The 25429-nt window shown below is 40.1% G+C and overlaps 1 protein-coding gene across 6 annotated transcripts in view; it reads right to left on the reverse strand.

The window, feature by feature from the left end:
* Positions 1 to 1250: 1250 nt before the first annotated feature.
* The window catches only part of Amacr (Alpha-methylacyl-CoA racemase), a 196050-nt gene continuing 171871 nt past the window's right edge, over positions 1251 to 25429 (reverse strand). For all 6 annotated transcript variants that reach the window (XM_071664542.1, XM_071664543.1, XM_071664539.1 and 3 more), the window contains exons 4-8: positions 11395 to 11538; positions 9706 to 9837; positions 6971 to 7082; positions 5059 to 5269; positions 1251 to 1684 (exon numbers count right to left, since the gene is read on the reverse strand). In XM_071664542.1, the coding sequence (XP_071520643.1) occupies positions 1382 to 1684; positions 5059 to 5269; positions 6971 to 7082; positions 9706 to 9837; positions 11395 to 11538 (902 nt within the window). In that variant the 3' untranslated portion in view covers positions 1251 to 1381. The remainder of the gene's footprint in view (positions 1685 to 5058; positions 5270 to 6970; positions 7083 to 9705; positions 9838 to 11394; positions 11539 to 25429) is intronic.

Below are 25429 nucleotides of genomic sequence, written 5' to 3' on the forward strand. Positions count from 1 at the left end.
GAATCAGGGCATGTGAAGCGTCTGGGGTAAACCATGGAAAGTTGTGTGGGGCCTGGATGTGGAAAGGGAGCTGTGGTTTCGGGCATTATTGCATGACAGCTGGAGACTGAGTGTGAGCGAATGGGGCCTTTGTTGTCTTTTCCTGGCACTGCCTCGTGCATATGAAGGGGATGTTATTCCATGTGTGGCGGGGTGGCGATGGGGGTGAGTAGGGGCAGACAGTGTGAATTGCGTGCATGTGTGTACATTGGGATGTGTGGGTGTGTATGTTTGCATGTGTGTGGGGCCATTTCTTTCGTCTGTTTCCTTGCGCTACCTCGCAGGCACGGGAGACAGCGACAAAGCAAAATAAATAAATAAATAAATCACCGTTTCCCCATGTCAGCAAGGTTGAGCCAGAAAACAGACAAAAAAGGCTATATTCATTCACACTCGGTCTCTAGCTGTCATGTGTAATGCACTAAAACCACAGCTACCTTTCCACATCTAGGCCCCAAGGACCTTTCCATGGTTTAAACCCAGATGTTTCACATTCCCTAGTTCAGTCCACTGACAGCACGTTGACCCCAGTATACCACATCATTCCAATTCACTCTATTTCTTGCATGTCTCTCACCCTCCTGTATGTTCAGGCCCTGATCGCTCAAAATCTTTTTCACTCCAACCTTCCATCTCCAATATGGTCCCTTGCTTCTCCTTGTTCCCTTCACCTCTGACACATATATCCTTTTTGTCAACCTTTCCTCACTTATATGTCCAAACCATTTCAACACACATTCTTCTGCTCTCTCAACTACACACTTTTTTTTCCCCCACACATCTCTCTTACCCTTTCATTACTTACTTGATCAACTGTCCTCAAACATTTCATTTCTAACACATCCATCCACCCTATCTATAGCCTATGCCTTGCAACCATATAATATTGTTGGATCTACCATTCCTTCAAATGTACCCATAATTGCTCCGAGATAACGTTCTCTCTTTCCACACATTCTTCATCCCTCCCAGAACCTTCGCCCCCTCCCCCATCCTGTGACTCACTTCATGGTTCCATATGGAGTTAAGTCCACTCCCAGATATCTAAAACACTTCACTCCCTCCATTCAGACTTACATCCCAATTAACTTGTTCCTCAACCCTGCTGGACCTAATAACCTTGCTCTAATTCACATTTACTCTCAACTTTCTCCTTTCACACACTTTTCCAAACGTAGTCACCACAGGGTTTTCAAAGAAAGTAACCCCCGTGGTTGGCATGGTACCTCTGTAATCATAAAAAAAAAAAAGCCAAATATGTACATCTTCGACCACATAAGAGCATATGCCTAGCCGATAGCTTTATCAAAAATATACATGTATATTCTAAGAAAATCAGTTATTACAAATGGGACTTCTCTTTTGCTTGCCTAACAACTCCATCAAGAAGGAAATGCTCAATATCAGACTGAGTGTACCCTAGTTCATCAAGAACTTCTATAGTATGCTGACCAGTCTGAGGGGATGTAGTTCCTTTTGCAACTGTGCCAGGAGTACGAGAGAGGTGGGGTGCAGGTCCCGGCTCAAACTGGCCATCTGCTGTTGTTGATGGTATGAAACTTTCACGCTCTGTGTTATGTCGGTGAAGAGGTGCTTCATCTAGAGTAAGCACTGGGGTGACACAAGCATCCTTTCCATCAAACACCTGTAATGAATCATGCAAACTTCAATCAATTATGTTTTTAACAACAGTTATCAATGGGCTGAACCAGGGCAAGCTGAGTGATCAAGAGAAATCATTCCATGGTTTCTGAGCATTATATATGACAGCTTGAGAGTAGACATAGGCATGTGAAGCCGTTCTTTGTTCTGATGCTACCTGACCAGCATAAGAAACAGCAAACACATATGAAATTTGCAATGAACAGACTGAACAGATTTACAGCCTAGGGAAAGCAAATTTAGAGTACGACAAACTTAAAGCCCTAACCTGATTATATGGCACTGTAAAGATTACATGTACTAAACATTTCAAAGAAGGAGCTTGGCCCTGACACTGTAAAATGTTGTCCCACAGCTGGCAAATGACAATATGTCAACACACTGCTTCAAAAGTGACTGTAGTGGACAAAAAGTGTCTGATAATGATAATAATAATAATAGAATTAGAAAAATTGATATAGTAGTATTACATTATGTAAGTCATAAAGTGTAGTGTTATGTGTGCATCTGTGAAGAGTGCTGGGTAACTGAGTATTATGTGCTCAGAGTTTCTGTTACATCAAGGGCATGAAGCACTTTCGCATATGATGAAATGACATTTGTAATGGTGTAGAGATGAGTGATTTGTACTGTATGGGGAGGGAGTTTTACAGTCATGGGGTCTCATCTTATGAACATCTACCATCATAAAACCTCTTGAATTAAAGTACGCTGTCAGCATTACCCATGTCGTCAGTCAATGTGTTCCAATTATCCACTATTATACTATAAAAGTATTTCTTTACATCCTTATTTATAATTTCCTGAATTACTTTCATTTATATCCTCTGTTTCCTTTATCCCTCCATCTCTCAAAGTACTGTCCTCTGTCCACTTTTTTTGGTTATTCTCCAGCTTTTCCTTGTAGCTTAACTCTCGAAACTCTGGTACCAACTATGATACCCTACTTTGCACCCCCTTTACAAGTTCTCTGTACTTCTTTAGGTGAGGTGACCAAACCTGAAAGGCATAAACTAGTTTGTCCTTATTAAGGATATGAATAGCTTGCTAAATAACTCTTTATCCATAAACTTGAAAGCTATTCTGATATTTTCCAGCATACAGTTTGTCTCCTATGGTATTTTCCCAACATAGGATGCTGTTGACAGGTTAGGGACAATGTCTATTCCCAAGTCCCTCTCACACCCACAATCTTGAGGATTATGTTCTGGTAAGTCATAATCATACTTGAGGCTGTCTTTTGCTTTGTCCCATAACTTTACATTTGCAGGGATGAGGTCTATTCCAAAGTCCCTCTCACACACACAATCTAGAGGATTACTTCCTGCTAAGTCATAATCATACTGAGTCTGTCTTTTGCTTTGTCCCATCACTTTACATTTGCCAGAGTTGAATTTCATCACTCATGTTTCAGACCAACTTGGTGTCTGTTTAGGTCCCCTTGTAAGCTCATACAACTTTCCCTTTTCATTTTCCTCAAGACTTTTGCATCATCTGCAAATATATTCAGGTAAGTTTCCATTCCTTCAAGTCATGAATGTAGATCAAGAAGTGTAATGGTCCCAGAACTGAACCCTGTGGCACTCAGCTGGTCACCTCAACCCATATGGATCAGGCCCCTCTGACTGAGATAACCTTCTATCCAACAAAAGTGTGTTCCCCTTATTCCTGCTTGGTGATTCAGCTTCATAACCAGCTTCCTATAAGGTACAGTGTCAAATACCTTCTGGCAGTCCAGATACAGACAGTCTACCCAGACTTCACTTTAGTCTAAGACTGAGCTCACTCTCTTGCTGTTTCTCACTTTATAATTTCTCCTCAGTAGAAAATTATCCACTTGCAGTCTAATAATCTTTTCCAGAACCTCGCATACAACACTCATTAGCGAGACCATTCACTGAATACCCCATTTGCCCTAACCATACCCTCAACTGTAACATTACTTACCTTCGCATCTAAATCACCCATCACTAAATACCTGGTTTCTTACATCAAAACTGCCAACACACTCTACTCAGCTGCTCCCTAACTGTTGGTGCTATTGGTATGGAGAGAAAATGCTGTGTTGCATGGGATGCCTATAAAGGGTGGTGTTTTTTACAGGGAAGAGCCTGTCCATTCAAGGTAGTTGGAGGGTGTGAACTGAATTTATGTCCATCTGGGGTTAAATGAGTTAGTGAAGACTTCTGTGGAAATGCAGACATTCTGTCTTAGTTGAGCCACTGTCCTAAGAAATGCAGTGTTGCATGTTGGGTGATGTTACTGTGGTGTTAATGAGTTGTGATTGTGACATGAATACAAAACAATCCTCAAGTTGAAGGATGCCTGAGGTAATGGGAGGTCAAGTAGTAAGAGTAGTGTAGTGTAGTGTTGTAGTAAAGTGTATGAGCCTTAAGCCATGCTGTGTGGGTAAGAGTTGAATGTTTTCTTTAGATCTAATGCGGACTATTTTTTCACAGAGTTTAGATAATGAGAGTAAAAGTGATATAGGGCAGCAAAATGAGGGAGTTGGGTGGGTTGAAGAGTTTTAGGACTGATATTATCTTGGTCAGTTTCCAGGTGTTGGAAATTTTGTTGTGCAGCCAAAAGATGATATTTGTTCTGTAGCCAGAAGATGAAGATACCTTTAAGTGCTTGGACTGCAAGTGGGCTGTACTGTTTTATGAGTAAAGTTTGATATGATATGGTTGTAGCAAGAGAGCTCTTCAGGTTGAATTGCATTGCTGGTAACAACAGGAGTGAAAAGTGAATGGGCAGTTGTTTCTGGATGGATTTTGTGTAGGCTTTTCAATAGTTTGAGTCAGTTTATTTGCTTTATGAGGCAGAATGAGGAACAAAAAACAGCAGCCTCATTTGCATATATCCAATCTCAAGCTCTCATGTATAAAGCACCAAAATCAGGAATTATCATCTACAACCAAATCCCACAGATCTCTCCAAGTTTATCTTTGCAGCTTAATCTACCCTTTTTCAACCTAAGACAATAAGATGACTAATATAATGCATCAATATACTTCATTTTATCCAATGCATACCTCTTGCCTTCCTAAATGTTCAATTACCAATACAGGTCCTGATATACAAGCACTCCATCCTTCCATGATCTTGGTCTCACCCTCCCCCTTGATACATCCACTTCTGACAACTCCATCCTATAAGTCCTTCCTTGTTCACTCATCTCCATATGCTTAAAGCATATTGGTACATATACAATTTTTCTCAACAATGGTTCACTCAGAACCCCCTTATATCTTTAGGACTCTGACAAACTATACACTACTAGTCATGCTTTCATTATTCTTGTGTACAGTACTAGACTCTGATCTTTATTACTAGCAACAGATTAATTTATCTTACCTCCATCCAATCAGTCATAGTCTTTTTCTTAAACTGATCTTGAATTAATTTTTTCATAGCATCAAAGTCATCAAACTGGCCCACTTCTTCAGGGTTAAGGCCAAGAAGTGAGATGAATTGATGATAAAACTGAGGTTCAATAGCTCCCACAGCCATGTACCGGCCATCACTTGTCTCATAAGTATCATAGAAATGGGCACCAGAATCTAGCCTGAAATAATGATGAAGAGTTAAGTTAGGTACTCTTTTCAGACTCATATAGTAACTCAAAAGAAATATAACAGGATCATATCAACCATACAAAGTTTCTTAAATACACCCCAAATGAGAAGGTGCAACATTTTGTTGTTTATAGGTAAAGGTGCATACATATCATGACCATATGTATTTGTAAATAGAAAGTCCGAGTGGAAAGCAGACGCACAAGCTGAAAAAAAATTATGCTTAGTTTACATAAATAAGGGAAAATAACATTTACCCCTTCTATTAGATTCTGTTGCACTCAGGCAGTCCTTAAACTTTTGAGGAATGGTGTCAACTAAGTTTTGGAGGAGCTCAGGAGATGAAGAAACTGCCTCTAACTTAGGGATGAATGAATTGTTATGGTCATGTAAGCAGCACTTGAGAACACACCAGAGACTTTCATCAGGCTGTGATCTGGGATACTACTGGGCCATTCACTAAAGTAGGGCACTAAAATCTTCTAACCACTCTTGCAGCATGAGAAGAGGCACTGTCCAATATAAAAAATCTTGGTGCTGGGAGAAAATCATTCATTACTTCCAAATAATTGTCCTGATTCATCATGACATTTTCTGGAACATTTACTAGCTCCCCAGTACCATGATAACTGGAACATCCCAAACCATTAATGATACAGGGTGCATTACAGAACTAACTATGTACTGAGAGAGGTGTGGGTGTGAGTACAGCAGGCTGTCACAGTAAAAATAACCTTACCTGACTACAATACACTTTTGGTGTGAAAGCAGCAGGCAGTGTCACAGTAAAAAGTAACCTTATCTGACTACAATACACATTTTTTTATTCATACTTGCTTGCCTTCATCCCTTCCTGTTGCTACCCAGCCATACAGGAAATAGCATCGCTACCCCCTGCTTCAGTGAGGTAGTGCCAGGAAAACAAACAAAAATGGCCACATTCGTTCACACTTAGTCTCTAGCTGTCATGTGTAATGCACCGATACAACAACTCCCTATCCACATCCAGGCCCCACATACCTTTCAATGGTTTACCCCAGATGCTTCACATGCCCTCCTTTAGTCCATTTTTTCTTTTTCATACATGTTCACCATTTCCCGCATTAGCGAGGCAGTGTTAAGAACAGAGGAATGAGCCTCTTCCACTTACCGGCTCACTTTTGCTTTGTTTTTCCTTAATCTATTCTTGGATTTCTGTTTTTTAATCTTTCAACCAAATGAAGTAAAATGTGGACTTCAGGGATTGGTTTAATCATCAGCAACTATCCTCTCACCCTGATAACAGTCCAATATCCATATTTGTGATCTCTTCATCCTTCCTTTAAAACCATGTCCTAACCTTTTAATATTCTGATACATTCCTTTATTTGCATCCAAGTCTGCTCTTAGCTTTCTTAATTATCTATTCCTAATTATTCACTTCTATCTACAATGCACAAGAATATGATGAGTGCATTCTTCATATCATATTCTCTAATACTGCTTGAAATAATTTCCCTAAATACTCAACTGTATGCTCTGAAACATTACAGTTTACCTGTTTCTCTAAATTTAACATTCAGAATAAAAAAATCAGGTCCTTTTGTATCAAGTGGTAGCAGTGGTAATGCAAGTAGAATATAAAGGTAAAATTCACTCATAATAAAACAACACAATGACTTACAACAAAGAAATCTGGAGTAGGAACTCACCAGTTGCAACCACGAGGTTTTCCCCAAAGCCACATATCACGAGATGAATACAACCATGCCCCTGTATATGCAGCCCCTTCCACCATATTTGCATCTATGACTTGACCCTGACCTGCAACAAAGTGTCCTCATAGCAAAGTCAGGCACCGTGACATCACTGATTAACATACAAACTTAGCTACCCTAATCTTTCTTGGTAAGTAGTGGTGGTGCTAGTTATAAAGACTAAATTAGAGAAGTGAATACATTAATAAAGAAGTCTAAAGAGTTATGCATTCTATCACCATTAGCTTCACTAAACAAAGTAAAGAAATGAATGAAGACATCCAATATATTTTGATGAATGAGGACATCCGATACATCTTGACATGAAAAAATTAAGAAATGATGCAAGAATGTATAATACAATGTACAGTATGAAACATACTGAGTATTTTCAGGGGAACAATGTAATGCTGATAAACAGATGATGCCAATTGCTGCTCATGCAAAGCAAATCAGTTCTGAATCATGCTCTCATTAAAGGCCATCTCAGGTGAAAGAAGAAAGTGAATCTCAGGTGAAAGAAAAAAGTAAAAGATAAAAATCTATCAGGGTTCCACAGGTAATCATAGACTAGACTCATAAAGGAAGAAAGTTTATATGAAGAGGGAAAGAAAGAGGAAAGAAGTGAATTCCACAGCTTAGCTGTTTGAGAGAAGAGCGAGGCATCATAATAGCCAATCCTTATGTGGCTAGTCTCCACACACAAGCTTTGGTAAGTAGCAACTAAGCATGTGCATGGGTCTAATTGTTAGGATGAGAACAATTGCAGACAGTTCATGAGATCAAAAGCCAGAATAAAAAGTACAGAACAGAAAGCAGCAACATTACAGCGTATAGAAAGGGAAGGTTGAAGAGAAGTAATGCCAGGAGAATTAATGAAACAGTAAGCTTTTGATTCCATTCTAGTTAATACTGAGGAAGAGGTTGAGCCATCCCCAGATGTGTAAGTGACATTTCATGCTTTTATTTATTATTACCCTCTCAACCACACTCTTTTTATTACCACACATCTCTCTTACCCTTTCATTACTTACTTGTTCAAACTATCTCACACCACATACTGTCCTCAAACATTTCATTTCCAACATATCCAACCTCCTCCGCACAACCCTATCTATAGCCCATGCCTCACAACCAAATAACACTGTTGGAGCCACTATTCCTTCAAACGTACCCATTTTTGCTCTCCAAGATAACGTTGCTGCCTTCCACACATTCTTCAATGCTCCTAGAACCTTCATCCCCTCCCCCACCCTGTGACTCACTTTCACTTCCATGGTTCCATCCGCTGCTAAATCCACTACCAGATATCTAAAACACTTCACTTCCCCCAATTTTTCTCCATTCAAACTTATCTCCCAATTAACTTGTCCCTCTACCCTACCAAACCTAATTACCTTGCTCTTATTCACATTTACTCAGCTTTCTTCTTTCACACACTTTACCAAACTCAGTCACCAGCTTCTGCACTTTCTCACCTGATTCAGCCACCAGTGCTGTATTATCAGTGAACAACAACTGACTCACTCTCCAAGCCCTCTCATCCATAACAGAGTGCATACTTGCCCCTCTCTCCAAAACTTTTGCATTCACCTCCCTAACAATCCCATCCATAAACAACTTAAACAACCATGGAGATATCATGCACCCCTGCCGCAAACCGACTTTCATTGGGAACCAATCCCTTTCCTCTCTTCCTACTCGTACACATGCCTTACATCCTTGATAAAAACTTTTCACTGCTTCTAGCAACTTACCTCCCACACTATATTCTCTTAATACCTTCCACAAAGCATCTCTATCAGTTCTATCATATGCCTTCTCCAGGTCCATAAATGCTACATACAAATCCATATGTTTTTCTAAGTATTTCTCACATACATTCTTCCAAACAAACAACTGATCCTCACATCCTCTACCACCTCTGAAACCAAACTGCTCTTCCCCAATCTGATGCTCCAAACATGCCTTTACCCTCTCAATCAATACCCTCCCATTTCATACTTAGGATAATAAAAACCCTGTAGATACGAAATACCTGCTCACAAGATAAAGAAGTAATCATGGCACATATACAAGATTCCTAACTTTTGGGAAGCAGACTTTGTGATGTTGATTATGTGGGGTTTCCATGATTGATCAGAGGATCTGTTTATGCCCAACATGATGATGTTATTACAGTTTGCTTTGAAACTGAACAATTCTTAAACAAAGATATAGGGAAAATGGGTATCTGACCACATTTGAAATTAACAAGGTTACTTCTATTGTGATGGTGCATTACATATGACATCTTGAGAATGGATTTGAACAAATGGGGCCTTTCCTTTATCTGTTCCTGTTCTTGGAACTACTTTACTAATGCAGGAAATGGCAAACAAGCAAGAAAAGAATTATCATTATCATTTGGATATGCAGATAGGATAAAAATGTATGCAATGAAGGGAGGTAGGAGTGGAAGATCAAAAAGGAGACATGTGTTTGGAGTGAAAGAGGCTTTGATTTACTGGGGCCTGAACATTCAGCAGGATTGAGGTCATGCATGGAATAGAATGAATTAGAGTGTTGTGGTATAAAGAGGGTAATTTCAAATATCACCTCCAGAAGTAAAGATAATAATGTTTCAATAGTGACTGGTACAATTCTACAATTCTAACTGAACACTAGTTAATGTTTAGACATGCACCTACCTGATTTTGAACGCTCAAACAAGGCTAGAGCTATGCCAAATGCACACATGAGTCCTCCACCTGCAAAGTCTGCTAGTAAATTGATGGGTGGCGTTGGTCGGTCTTCCTTGCGACCTAGCAGTGACAGCAGGCCTGTAAATTAATTTCGTTATCATCATAATCAACATGTATTGTTTCCAACATCTAAAGTAGGTTGGCAAATGCAGAATATTTCAATCTTTTTTTAAGTACCAACTACTTCCACTCTGTCAAGTACAGATGAATTAATAGCAATGCCTACAACTATTTGAATTAAGGTCCAGCATATTTGTTTGGCTAAAAGCAGCTCAGGTAACACAGAATATATTTCAACACCATATGAAGAGGCACCAAATCAGCATTTACAAGAACAGACTTGAAACATGTTAAAATGTTGTCTTGGTACAATAATAAGCAATAAGAAATAAGAAAATACTTTTGACAAACCCTTCTTTGTGCTTGTGGCATACACCAAAAAAGGCACAAAAGGCAATGACAACATGTACCAACATCAACATGTAAACACTTACATGTCTATGTAAGTGTGGACCAACCTATTGTACTCTCATATCAATTAGACAATAGCTTCTGCCGTCTTTCCACTTTATTGCACAACTAAAAAAACCCTAAGACAAAATAACAGAAAAGGAGGAGTGCATATATTCAACAAAAGCTGGCACATGTTTGACAAAATAAACTCTCATTCCATAAAAAAAAGATAATGAGACATATGGTCTGCTGCCTCAATATTAGGTGGTTACCAGAATAAGCATGTATGCAGTTACTCATTTGCATGTTGATGACCACGAATGCTTTTCTAAATAGCTCACAAAATACTATAGGCATGAAAATTCTAACATAAAAACCATCATTCTGAAACAAAACCATGCTACATTTGTTTATAGGTAAACCAGCCCCCTAGACATAAAGAGACATTACTTTTCTTTCAGGCTAAAGTTTTCAATTATGAACAAAAGTCATCAAGGCCACACCCTGAATCTAAAAATAAGGAGACTATACAAAGAGAGAAATAAAGACAAATGAGGAGAATAATTAAAGTGTTTCTGAGAAGGTGGAAATTTCATCCTCTGAAAAGGGGCAGTCCATAGCTGTTACGAAAAACATGAGAATGTAAAGAGACCCAATGCTCTGTGGTACAGGGAAAGAAACAAGCATCACTGCAGCCTATCCCTCATTGCCAATGGCACACCGTAATCATACAAGACAGTGGCTTAACTTTATTTCATGGCTTAACAAAAGGGAGAGGCTTACAAATAGCTGATACAGAGGCACACAGCAAAGTAATATTAAAAAAGACAGAAAGACAATGGAAAATGCTGCATAGAGATAAAAGGTCAAATTCTGCATTCAGATTGAAAAAGATGATGTCAGACTGCTTTAGATTGGACTCTTCTAGCATGAGCATGTGTTGAGCGAGAATCACCTCTGATATAAGAAAGCAATATTCCATACAAAGAAAAATTCATCCCTTATAAAATCTGAAAACCTGTTAAGAGAAAAATCTTTGGTACCTCAACAAAACTCCAAGTTTCCAAAAAAAAATAAGCTGACTGTGTAGAGTGGGGTTTCCATGAGAGATCAGATATGTATAAAGGTAATACAATTTTTAAAGGAAGTTACATATCAAAGAAATAGGAGGATAATACTAACCTGAAAGTGCTAAGTAATTAATGTCATGTCCAGCCATGTCAGCAAAGGGTCCAGACTGCCCAAAACCTGTGAGACGAGCATAGATGAGCCGGGGATTTTCTTTCATCAATTCATTTGGTCCTAAACCCAGCTTTTCCATGACACCTGTAAGTAAATGTCATGTAAACAAAAACATATTTTCATGACTTCCCTGGGCGTAACGACACAACTACAGAAATAAATATGGAAGATGTATAAAACAACACGAGTTTAAGAACAAGGGGAGTTTTATATTCATTGTGTCTCACCTAAATTTTACATTTTGGTGTCATCTTTACAGCACAGCAGACACTTCGGATTGCTCTTCCCAATGTCATCGTCTTCTGTCCATCTATTCATCATCTATCACTGAGAGCCACACTTTCATCATCAACTTTACTTTAGTTACAACTTGAAAACTCAAGTCAAATACAAAGGGATTCAAACAGCAACAGACCAATGAGTCCTTTCAATTCTGTTTGTGATAGTGAAGGATATCAGAAACTCACTGATTAGTGTGGGTAATGCTAGAAGGTATACAGATAATTCAGAGAGAATACCCTGCAAATTGTCAATGTGACTTAATATTGTAAGTCATGGACTTGAAGATAAAACAAAAGCATTGTTAATAAAAGTAAAAGTAAATTCTATAACATTCACAAGCTGGTTAGAACTTGCAGTGCTGTTGATCATCATTAGCATGCTTTGATAGTGCACGTACACCTTCCTGGCCTGCTCTTCATCATATCCAAGAGCTTAATCTTTGTGCAGGAAAAAATTGTAGCAACTCAAGACATGGTGGAACAACTAGTTCTTCTTATCCTTTCATTGTTATCAAATATCGTTTTAATGGTAGAGGTAGTTACACCAAGTGATTAACACACATATGATTGATGCTCGCCTGTCTCAATCCAGCATATTGCATGCATCTTTGAGTCTATCTTAAACCCTTTCCAAGGCACCTGAGATGTTTTACCCATACTCACACTTGCAGGCTATTTTCTAGATGTAATGATTTTAAAATGTTCTCTAAATACACATAAGAGATAGCTAAAATGAGAATACCTGAGTCTGAACTGATGCAAATTATGGAAAGCTGTACACAACTGGCTTAGAAAATGTAAATGAAGATGGTGGTGGATATATTCAACAGTTCTCTTTCTATGTTTGACAGACTTTATAACTTTTACAGTATCCATTAAATGAGTGTTTTTTCTCATGTCTAGTAAACAATTCTTTTCCATATGAGGCCCCATTAAAAAGAGGTTCCTTTGTACATACATATGCATAATGTTTCTTAATCTAGAGTTACCTACTATACTGTGCATATTGTATCAACATATACTGTGCATACTGTACATATACAGTACATACATACAACAACATTACACTTTTAACCCATTCACAATGGTCAGTTTGTATTTGTTACAGTATTTCACACAGTTTGTATTTGTTACAGTATTTCACATACTCTTTGCAGTAGCTGGGACATACACATGAAAACTCTTCAATCAAGTGTCTCTGCCTCCAGGCAAAATATTTGGCCATTAATGCTGGAAGTGATTTCCTACACATCGTTACTACATGCTACAGTATGAGTTTTTCCATGCAATAGTCAGTCACATGAACATGTCAAGGGGGTCTATATGAGATATATGCCCTATCATTATGAAATGATAAGTGATGCTATGGCATTCTTACAAAATAACAAATATCAGTGATGAAAACCTTTAGTACGTTATAAACCTTTTGTTTGTTATAAAAATTTCCAAAAATACCATGCATCTCATTACATATGGCTGACATTAGTCCTTGTAGCAGAACAGCATGAATTAAAAGGCACATTCCACACATAAGCAATTCTTACAAGGGTGAGTAGTTTATCATTTTATCAAGAAAATATATTTGGTTAATTCTAATAACATGCTCAAGATGTTTTTTTCTAACATTTGAAAATTCTACATGCTCAAAATATACAGTGGACCTAAGGATAATCAACTTAGCTCAGGAATGGGAAGATAGAAGATTATGAGATGATGTAATACAGATATTCAGAATTACCAAAAACCAATAATCTTGACATAACAAGCTACTTAAGGATAGATTCACTTGATTTCAAGACTTCTGCATTGGAAGGGTTATAGACAACAGCTGCATATTCCCACATCAAATATTCAGAGCAGCAAACATTTTGGAAGACTGCATTACCCTCTCAGTACATACTGGCTTGTCTTTTTTCAATTACAAAAGTCCACATTAAGGCGAATCCTTACCCGAAATGAGCAGTAAGGAGAGAAGAGAGAAAACATCTAAAGAGATTTGGGCAAAGTATAAAACCTGCCTTTTTAAAAAGGGACAAGCCATAGCTGCTGGGAAAGGCACAGTGTATGGAATTCGAAAGCTCTCTGTTTAGGGAGAGAAACAGTGTCGAAATGATCCACCTTTGAGTTCCCTAAAGCCATACAGTAACTGTGATAAGTATTATACTGGCAGGGGTCACACAAGAAGCCAACTTTCAGGAGCACAAGTCAAACTACTACCTATAGAAGAGAACTGAATCAATGAATCAAGTTACAGAAGTCAAGCTAGGAGAGTTGATAAGGCAGAATGCTTTGGACTTGTTCTGTCCAGTAAGTATAAAGAACTAGACTCTCTCTAGATGTAAGAGCAGTAATCTATACATGGATGGATCCATCCTTTGTACAACAAAAAACTGGTCTCAGAGATGAATTTACAGCATCTTGAAAAGGTCTCCCAGGTTCTTATACATAGACTTAGACAGTCATGTAAAGTGAGGTTTCCAAAACAGGTAAAATGTTACAATGACACCAAGTATATTTATAATGTAAATTGGAAGAATGACACGTCCATCAAAAGGGATGGGGAAAGTTGTGAAAGGTGGTGGGGAATTTTAGAAAGACTAGCACAAACTAGGTTTTAAGGAAATCAAACTTAACCAGAGTGCACCTGCTCCACTGGGAATCCTATATGAGTTTACAGAGGAATTTATGATTTAATGAGATACAGACTGAGCATGGAAGACGTGGAGGCTGCTTCATAAAAATTTGTGGGACAAGATCTGGTAGAAATGAAGCTAAAAATCATGGAACAGTGTGAGGGAAGAAAGCTAAAAGAGGGGAGCTTCAAGCTTTTGATATATAAAGGGGTACAACATGGAATCTGCTAAAGTCTCTTAGGGATGATGACCAGATAGTAGCAAGATAGGACTGGATATCACCAGTGGATCCTGCTTTCTGAAAGCCATACTAACGATATGAGAGAAAGCTGTGAGATTCAAGATGTTTTAGGTTATGAGACTCAATGAGACTCCAAGAGTTTAGAAATATTAGAAGTCAGAACAACAGAATAACAGTCAGAAGGGCTAAAATGGCCACACATTCTTTGGGATTACATGGACCAATGCCTGTTTCCACAAGGCAGAAAAAATTTTAGCTTTTAAGCAAAAGCCAAACAGTAAAAACAGCACAGTTGCACATTTGAAAGTTTAGTCCTTCAAAATGCAAGAAGGAGAACTACCTGATCCATAAACATTGCTTGTGTCCAGAGAGATAAATGCTTTTTGGATTGAGCAAAATGAGACTTTCATGTGAAAAGATAATTTCATTTAATATTCTATTTGATATTGAAGAATGTGTGGAAGGCAAGAACATTATCTTGGAGAGCAAAAATGGGTATGTTTGAAGGAATAGTGGTTCCAACAATGTTAAATGCTTGCGACGCATGGACTACCGATAGGGTTTGTGTGGAGGAGGGTGGATGTGTTGGAAATGAGATGTTTGAGGACAATATGTGGTGTGAGGTGGTTTGATCGAGTAAGTAATGAAAAGGTAAGAGAGATGTGTGGTAATAAAAAGAGTGTGGTTGAGAGAGCAGAAGAGGGTGTATTGAAATGGTATGGTCACAGGGAGAAAATGAGTGAGGAAAGATTGACAAAGAGGATATATGTGTCAGAAGTGGAGGGAATGAGAAGTGAGAGACCAAATTGGAGGTGGAAGGATGGAGTGATAAAGATTTTGAGCTATCGGAGCCTGAACATGCAGAAGGGTGAAAGGTGTGCAAGGAATAGAGTGAACTGGAATGATGTGGTATACTGCGTTCGACATGCTGTCAATGGATTGAACCAGGGCATGTGAAGTGTCTAGGGTAAACCATGGAAAGTTTTGTGGGGCCTGGATGTGGAAAGGGAGCTGTGGTTTCGGTGCATTATACAAGACAGCTAGAGACTGAATGTGAACGAATGTGGCCTTTGTTGTCTTTTCCTAGCGCTACCTCATGCGTGTGCGGGGGAGGGGGGTGTCATTTCATGTGTGGCAGGGTGGCAATGGGAATAAATAAAGGCAGCAAGTATGAATTGTGTATATATGTCTGTGTATGTATATATATGTATACATTGAAATGTTTTTTTTTTTTTTTTTTTTTTTTATACTTTGTCGCTGTCTCCCGCGTTTGCGAGGTAGCGCAAGGAAACAGACGAAAGAAATGGCCCAACCCCCCCCCCCCCCATACACATGTACATACACACGTCCACACACGCAAATATACATACCTACACAGCTTTCCATGGTTTACCCCAGACGCTTCACATGCCTTGCTTCAATCCACTGACAGCACGTCAACCCCTGTATACCACATGACTCCAATTCACTCTATTTCTTGCCCTCCTTTCACCCTCCTGCATGTTCAGGCCCCAATCACACAAAATCTTTTTCACTCCATCTTTCCACCTCCAATTTGGTCTCCCTCTTCTCCTCGTTCCCTCCACCTCCGACACATATATCCTCTTGGTCAATCTCTCCTCACTCATTCTCTCCATGTGCCCAAACCATTTCAAAACACCCTCTTCTGCTCTCTCAACCACGCTCTTTTTATTTCCACACATCTCTCTTACCCTTACGTTACTTACTCGATCAAACCACCTCACACCACACATTGTCCTCAAACATCTCATTTCCAGCACATCCATCCTCCTGCGCACATCTCTATCCATAGCCCACGCCTCGCAACCATACAGCATTGTTGGAACCACTATTCCCTCAAACATACCCATTTTTGCTTTCCGAGATAATGTTCTCGACTTCCACACATTTTTCAAGGCTCCCAAAATTTTCGCCCCCTCCCCCACCCTATGATCCACTTCCGCTTCCATGGTTCCATCCGCTGACAGATCCACTCCCAGATATCTAAAACACTTCACTTCCTCCAGTTTTTCTCCATTCAAACTCACCTCCCAATTGACTTGACCCTCACCCCTACTGTACCTAATAACCTTGCTCTTATTCACATTTACTCTCAACTTTCTTCTTCCACACACTTTACCAAACTCAGTCACCAGCTTCTGCAGTTTCTCACATGAATCAGCCACCAGCGCTGTATCATCAGCGAACAACAATTGACTCACTTCCCAAGCTCTCTCATCCCCAACAGACTTCATACTTGCCCCTCTTTCCAGGACTCTTGCATTTACCTCCTTTACAACCCCATCCATAAACAAATTAAACAACCATGGAGACATCACACACCCCTGCCGCAAACCTACATTCACTGAGAACCAATCACTTTCCTCTCTTCCTACACGTACACATGCCTTACATCCTCGATGAAAACTTTTCACTGCTTCTAACAACTTGCCTCCCACACCATATATTCTTAATACCTTCCACAGAGCATCTCTATCAACTCTATCATATGCCTTCTCCAGATCCATAAATGCTACATACAAATCCATTTGCTTTTCTAAGTATTTCTCACATACATTCTTCAAAGCAAACACCTGATCCACACATCCTCTACCACTTCTGAAACCGCACTGCTCTTCCCCAATCTGATGCTCTGTACATGCCTTCACCCTCTCAATCAATACCCTCCCATATAATTTACCAGGAATACTCAACAAACTTATACCTCTGTAATTTGAGCACTCACTCTTATCCCCTTTGCCTTTGTACAATGGCACTATGCACGCATTCCGCCAATCCTCAGGCACCTCACCATGAGTCATACATACATTAAATAACCTTACCAACCAGTCAACAATACAGTCACCCCCTTTCTTAATAAATTCCACTGCAATACCATCCAAACCTGCTGCCTTGCCGGCTTTCATCTTCTGCAAAGCTTTTACTACCTCTTCTCTGTTTACCAAATCATTTTCCCTAACCCTCTCACTTTGCACACCACCTCGACCAAAACACCCTATATCTGCCACTCTGTCATCAGACACATTCAACAAACCTTCAAAATACTCATTCCATCTCCTTCTCACATCACCGCTACTTGTTATCACCTCCCCATTTACGCCCTTCACTGAAGTTCCCATTTGCTCCCTTGTCTTACGCACCCTATTTACCTCCTTCCAGAACATCTTTTTATTCTCCCTAAAATTTACTGATAGTCTCTCACCCCAACTCTCATTTGCCCTTTTTTTCACCTCTTGCACCTTTCTCTTGACCTCCTGTCTCTTTCTTTTATACTTCTCCCACTCAATTGCATTTTTTCCCTGCAAAAATCGTCCAAATGCCTCTCTCTTCTCTTTCACTAATACTCTTACTTCTTCATCCCACCACACACTACCCTTTCTAAACAGCCCACCTCCCACTCTTCTCATGCCACAAGCATCTTTTGCGCAATCCATCACTGATTCCCTAAATACATCCCATTCCTCCCCGACTCCCCTTACTTCCATTGTTCTCACCTTTTTCCATTCTGTACACAGTCTCTCCTGGTACTTCCCCACACAGGTCTCCTTCCCAAGCTCACTTACTCTCACCACCTTCTTCACCCCAACATTCACTCCTCTTTTCTGAAAACCCATACTAATCTTCACCTTAGCCTCCACAAGATAATGATCAGACATCCCTCCAGTTGCACCTCTCAGCACATTAACATCCAAAAGTCTCTCTTTCGCACGCCTGTCAATTAACACGTAATCCAATAACGCTCTCTGGCCATCTCTCCTACTTACATAAGTATACTTATGTATATCTCGCTTTTTAAACCAGGTATTCCCAATCATCAGTCCTTTTTCAGCACATAAATCTACAAGCTCTTCACCATTTCCATTTACAACACTGAACACCCCATGCATACCAATTATTCCCTCAACTGCCACATTACTCACCTTTGCATTCAAATCACCCATCACTATAACCCGGTCTCGTGCATCAAAACCGCTAACACACTCATTTAGCTGCTCCCAAAACACTTGCCTCTCATGATCTTTCTTCTCATGCCCAGGTGCATATGCACCAATAATCACCCACCTCTCTCCATCAACTTTCAATTTTACCCATATTAATCGAGAATTTACTTTCTTACATTCTATCACATACTCCCACAACTCCTGTTTCAGGAGTATTGCTACTCCTTCCCTTGCTCTTGTCCTCTCACTAACCCCTGACTTCACTCCCCAGACATTTCCAAACCACTCTTCCCCTTTACCCTTGAGCTTCGTTTCACTCAGAGCCAAAACATCCAGGTTCCTTTCCTCAAACATACTACCTATCTCTCCTTTTTTCACATCTTGGTTACATCCACACACATTTAGGCACCCCACTCTGAGCCTTCGAGGAGGATGATCACTCCCCGCGTGACTCCTTCTTCTGTTTCCCATTTTAGAAAGTTAATACAAGGAGGGGAGGATTTCCGGCCCCCCGCTCCCGTCCCCTCTAGTCGCTTTCTACGACACGCGAGGAATACGTGGGAAGTATTCTTTCACCCCTATCCCCAGGGATAATATACATATATATATACATATACACACACACACACACACACACACACATATGCACATACACACACACACACACACATACATATATATACATATGAAAAATGTAAGAACAATTTAGAAACAAACTTTTAGCTTGAAATGAATGAAAAAAAAAAATGAATGTCACATAATGGTTCAACCTCTGGCTATGGAAAAGGAAATGTACAATTTATTCACACAAACGTCAATAGCACATATACATACCTATACATTGAAATGTATAGGTATGTATATGTGCAGGCGTGGACGTGTATGTATATACATGTGTATGTGGGTGGGTTGGGCCATTCTTTTGTCTGTTTCCTTGCGCTACCTCGCTAACATGGGAGACAGCAACAAAGTATAATAATATAAAAAAAAGATAATAATATTACTGGTTTGGGATACCACTGTATTCATGCCATTGCTTTACATACATGGAATCAGCACAATAAGAAGAATATTCAAACAGAAAGCTAAGGATGACTTATAGAGATGTGAGATGAAACTGGTTCTGCAAAAGTTGAAAGGGGAAAGAGTACGAGGGATAAAGAGAAAAAGAATCTGAAAAGTGTGGAAGCTTTAAGAAAAGTGCGGAAGTCTTAAAGACTGATAATGTTATTAATGAAAAGAGTAGTTATATGACCTAGCTACCTACCACTTTACAATACCTATCTTTGTATGTACCTACTATGTATGTTACGGGAAGACTGCAACTTATACAGTAAGTGCATGAACTAAGGATAGTAAAATTCCTAACACCAAATATGAAACAACCCTCACTAAGAAGACAACAACCAATAACATATTCTTTATAATACTTCTGCAACTAACTAATAGTATTCTAAATATCCAAGTCAGATGAAATATCTTCTAAAGGCTAAAAGTCTATACTAGCAGATTCTGCTTGCACTGATAATGACTCGAGCATTTTTCACAATATGAACATACAAAGTATAAAAAAAAAAAAAAAAAAAAAAAAAAAATATATACATTATCTCGGAAAGCAAAAATGGGTATGTTTGAAGGAATAGTGGTTCCAACAATGTTGTATGGTTGCGAGGCATGGGCTATGGATAGAGTTGTGCACAGGAGGATGGATGTGCTGGAAATGAGATGTTTGAGGACAATGTGTGGTGTGAGGTGGTTTGATCGAGTAAGTAACGTAAGGGTAAGAGAGATGTATGGAAATAAAAAGAGCGTGGTTGAGAGAGCAGAAGAGGGTGTTTTGAAATGGTTTGAGCACATGGAGAGAATGAGTGAGGAAAGATTGATCAAGAGGATATATGTGTTGGAGGTGGAGGGAACGAGGAGAAGTGGGAGACCAAATTGGAGGTGGAAAGATGGAGTGAAAAAGATTTTGTGTGATCGGGGCCTGAATATGCAGGAGGGTGAAAGGAGGGCAAGGAATAGAGTGAATTGGATCGATGTGGTATACCGGGGTTGACGTGCTGTCAATGGATTGAATCAGGGCATGTGAAGCGTCTGGGGTAAACCATGGAAAGCTGTGTAGGTATGTATATTTGCGTGTGTGGACGTATGTATATACATGTGTATGGGGGTGGGTTGGGCCATTTCTTTCGTCTGTTTCCTTGCGCTACCTTGCAAACGCGGGAGACAGCAGCAAAAAAGGTAGCGCAAGGAAACAGACGAAAGAAATGGCCCAACCCACCCCCATACACGTCTATATACATACACGTCCACACACGCAAATATACATACCTACACAGCTTTCCATGGTTTACCCCAGACGCTTCACATGCCCTGATTCAATCCACTGAAGGCACGTCAACCCCGGTATACCACATCGATCCAATTCACTCTATTCCTTGCCCTCCTTTCACCCTCCAGCATGTTCAGGCCCTGATCACACAAAATCTTTTTCACTCCATCTTTCCACCTCCAATTTGGTCTCCCACTTCTCGTTCCCTCCACCTCCGACACATATATCCTTTTGATCAACCTTTCCTCACTCATTCTCTCCATGTGCCCAAACCATTTCAAAACACCCTCTTCTGCTCTCTCAACCACGCTCTTTTTATTTCCACACATCTCTCTTACCCTTACATTACTTACTCAATCAAACTACCTCACACCACACATTGTCCTCAAACACCTCATTTCCAGCACACCCACCCTCCTGCGCACAACTCTATCCATAGCCCACGCCTTGCAACCATACAACATTGTTGGAACCACTATTCCTTCAATCATACCCATTTTTGCTTTCCGAGATAATGTTCTCGACTTCCACACATTCTTCAAGGCTCCCAGGATTTTCGCCCCCTCCCCCACCCTATGATTCACTTCCGCTTCCATGGTTCCATTCACTGCCAGATCCAGTCCCAGATATCTAAAACACTTTACTTCCTCCAGTTTTTCTCCATTCAAACTTACCTCCCAATTGACTTGACCCTCAACCCTACTGTACCTAATAACCTTGCTCTTATTCACATTTACTCTTAACTTTCTTCTTTCACACACTTTACCAAACTCAGTCACCAGCTTCTGCAGTTTCTCACATGAATCAGCCACCAGCGCTGTGTCATCAGCGAACAACAACTGATTCACTTCCCAAGCTCTCTCATCCACAACAGACTTCATACTTGCCCCTCTTTCCAAAACTCTTGCATTCACCTCCCTAACAACCCCATCCATAAACAAATTAAACAACCATGGAGACATCACACACCCCTGCCACAAACCTACATTCACTGAGAACCAATCACTTTCCTCTCTTCCTACACGTACACATGCCTTACATCCTCGATAAAAACTTTTCACTGCTTCTAACAACTTGCCTCCCACACCATATATTCTTAATACCTTCCACAGAGCATCTCTATCAACTCTATCATATGCCTTCTCCAGATCCATAAATGCTACATACAAATCCACTTGCTTTTCTAAGTATTTCTCACATACATTCTTCAAAGCAAACACCTGATCCACACATCCTCTACCACTTCTGAAACCACGCTGCTCTTCCCCAATCTGATGCTCTGTACATGCCTTCACCCTCTCAATCAATACCCTCCCATATAATTTACCAGGAATACTCAACAAACTTATACCTCTGAAATTTGAGCACTCACTCTTATCCCCTCTGCCTTTGTACAATGGCACTATGCACGCATTCCGCCAATCCTCAGGCACCTCACCATGAGTCATACATACATTAAATAACCTCACCAACCAGTCAACAATTCAGTCACCCCCTTTTTTAATAAATTCCACTGCAATACCATCCAAACCTGCTGCCTTGCCGGCTTTCATCTTCCGCACAGCTTTTACTACCTCTTCTCTGTTTACCAAATCATTTTCCCTAACCCTCTCACTTTGCACACCACCTCGACCAAAACCCCCTATATCTGCCACTCTATCATCAAACACATTCAACAAACCTTCAAAATACTCACTCCATCTCTTTCTCACATCACCACTACTTGTTATCACCTCCCCATTTGCACCCTTCACTGAAGTTCCCATTTGCTCCCTTGTCTTACCCACTTTATTACCTCCTTCCAGAACATCTTTTAATGATACTCTCTCACCCCAACTCTCATTTGCCCTTTTTTTCACCTCTTGCACCTTTCTCTTGACCTCCTGTCTCTTTCTTTTATACATCTCCCACTCAATTGCATTTTTTCCCTGCACAAATCGTCCAAATGCCTCTCTCTTCTCTTTCACTAATAATCTTACTTCTTCATCCCACCACTCACTACCCTTTCTAATCAACCCACCTCCCACTCTTCTCATGCCACAAGCATCTTTTGCGCAATCCATCACTGATTCCCTAAATACATCCCATTCCTCCCCCACTCCCCTTACTTCCATTGTTCTCACCTTTTTCCATTCTGTACTCAGTCTCTCATGGTACTTCCTCACACAAGTCTCCTTCCCAAGCTCACTTACTCTCACCACCCTCTTCACCCCAACATTCACTCTTCTTTTCTGAAAACCCATACAAATCTTCACCTTAGCCTCCACAAGATAATGATCAGACATCCCTCCAGTTGCACCTCTCAGCACATTAACATCCAAAAGTCTCTCTTTCGCGCGCCTGTCAATTAACACGTAATCTAATAACGCTCTCTGGCCATCTCTCCTACTTACATACGTATACTTATGTATATCTCGCTTTTTAAACCAGGTATTCCCAATCACCAGTCCTTTTTCAGCGCATAAATCTACAAGCTCTTCACCATTTCCATTTACAACACTGAACACCCCATGTATACCAATTATTTCCTCAACTGCCACATTACTCACCTTTGCATTCAAATCACCCATCACTATAACCCGGTCTCGTGCATCAAAACCACTAACACACTCATTCAGCTGCTCCCAAAACACTTGCCTCTCATAATCTTTCTTCTCATGCCCAGGTGCATATGCACCAATAATCACCCATCTCTCTCCATCAACTTTCAGTTTTACCCATATTAATCGAGAATTTACTTTCTTACATTCTATCATATACTCCCACTACTCCTGTTTCAGGGGTACTGCTACTCCTTCCCTTGCTCTTGTCCTCTCACTAACCCCTGACTTTACTCCCAAGACATTCCCAAACCACTCTTCCCCTTTACCCTTGAGCTTCGTTTCACTCAGAGCCAAAACATCCAGGTTCCTTTCCTCAAACATACTACCTATCTCTCCTTTTTTCACATCTTGGTTACATCCACACACATTTAGACGCCCCAGTCTGAGCCTTCGAGGAGGATGAGCACTCCCCGCGTGACTCCTTCTTCTGTTTCCCATTTTAGAAAGTTAAATATATATATATATATATATATATATATATATATATATATATATATATATATATATATATTTGAATGCAAAGGTGAGTAATGTGACAGTTGAGGGAATAATTGGTATGCATGGTGTGTTCAGTGTTGTAAATGGAAATGGTGAAGAGCTTGTAGATTTATGTGCTGAAAAAGGACTGATGATTGGGAATACCTGGTTTAAAAAGCGAGATATACATAAGTATACTTATGTAAGTAGGAGAGATGGCCAGAGAGCGTTATTGGATTACGTGTTAATTGACAGGCGTGCGAAAGAGAGACTTTTGGATGTTAATGTGCTGAGAGGTGCAACTGGAGGGATGTCTGATCATTATCTTGTGGAGGATAAGGTGAAGATTTGTATGGGTTTTCAGAAAAGAAGAGTGAATGTTGGGGTGAAGAGGGTGGTGAGAGTAAGTGAGCTTGAGAAGGAGACCTGTGTGAGGAAGTACCAGGAGAGACTGAGTACAGAATGGAAAAAGGTGAGAACAATGGAAGCAAGGGGAGTGGGGGAGGAATGGGATGTATTTAGGGAATCAGTGATGGATTGCGCAAAAGATGCTTGTGGCATGAGAAGAGTGGGAGGTGGGTTGCTTAGAAAGGGTAGTGAGTGGTGGGATGAAGAAGTAAGAGTATTAGTGAAAGAGAAGAGAGAGGCATTTGGACGATTTTTGCAGGGAAAAAATGCAATTGAGTGGGAGATGTATAAAAGAAAGAGACAGGAGGTCAAGAGAAAGGTGCAAGAGGTGAAAAAAAGGGCAAATGAGAGTTGGGGTGAGAGAGTATCATTAAATTTTAGGGAGAATAAAAAGATGTTCTGGAAGGAGGTAAATAAAGTGCGTAAGACAAGGGAGCAAATGGAAACTTCAGTGAAGGGCGCAAATGGGGAGGTGATAACAAGTAGTGGTGATGTGAGGAGATGGAGTGAGTATTTTGAAGGTTTGTTGAATGTGTTTGATGATAGAGTGGCAGATATAGGGTGTTTTGGTCGAGGTGGTGTGCAAAGTGAGAGGGTTAGGGAAAATGATTTGGTAAACAGAGAAGAGGTAGTGAAAGCTTTGCAGAAGATGAAAGCCGGCAAGGCAGCAGGTTTGGATGGTATTACAGTGGAATTTATTAAAAAAGGGGGTGACTGTATTGTTGACTGGTTGGTAAGGTTATTTAATGTATGTATGACTCATGGTGAGGTGCCTGAGGATTGGCGGAATGCGTGCATAGTGCCATTGTACAAAGGCAAAGGGGATAAGAGTGAGTGCTCAAATTACAGAGGTATAAGTTTGTTGAGTATTCCTGGTAAATTATATGGGAGGGTATTGATTGAGAGGGTGAAGGCATGTACAGAGCATCAGATTGGGGAAGAGCAGTGTGGTTTCAGAAGTGGTAGAGGATGTGTGGATCAGGTGTTTGCTTTGAAGAATGTATGTGAGAAATACTTAGAAAAGCAAATGGATTTGTA

Source organism: Panulirus ornatus, chromosome 9, assembly GCF_036320965.1.
Source record: "Panulirus ornatus isolate Po-2019 chromosome 9, ASM3632096v1, whole genome shotgun sequence".
NCBI lineage: Eukaryota > Metazoa > Arthropoda > Malacostraca > Decapoda > Palinuridae > Panulirus > Panulirus ornatus.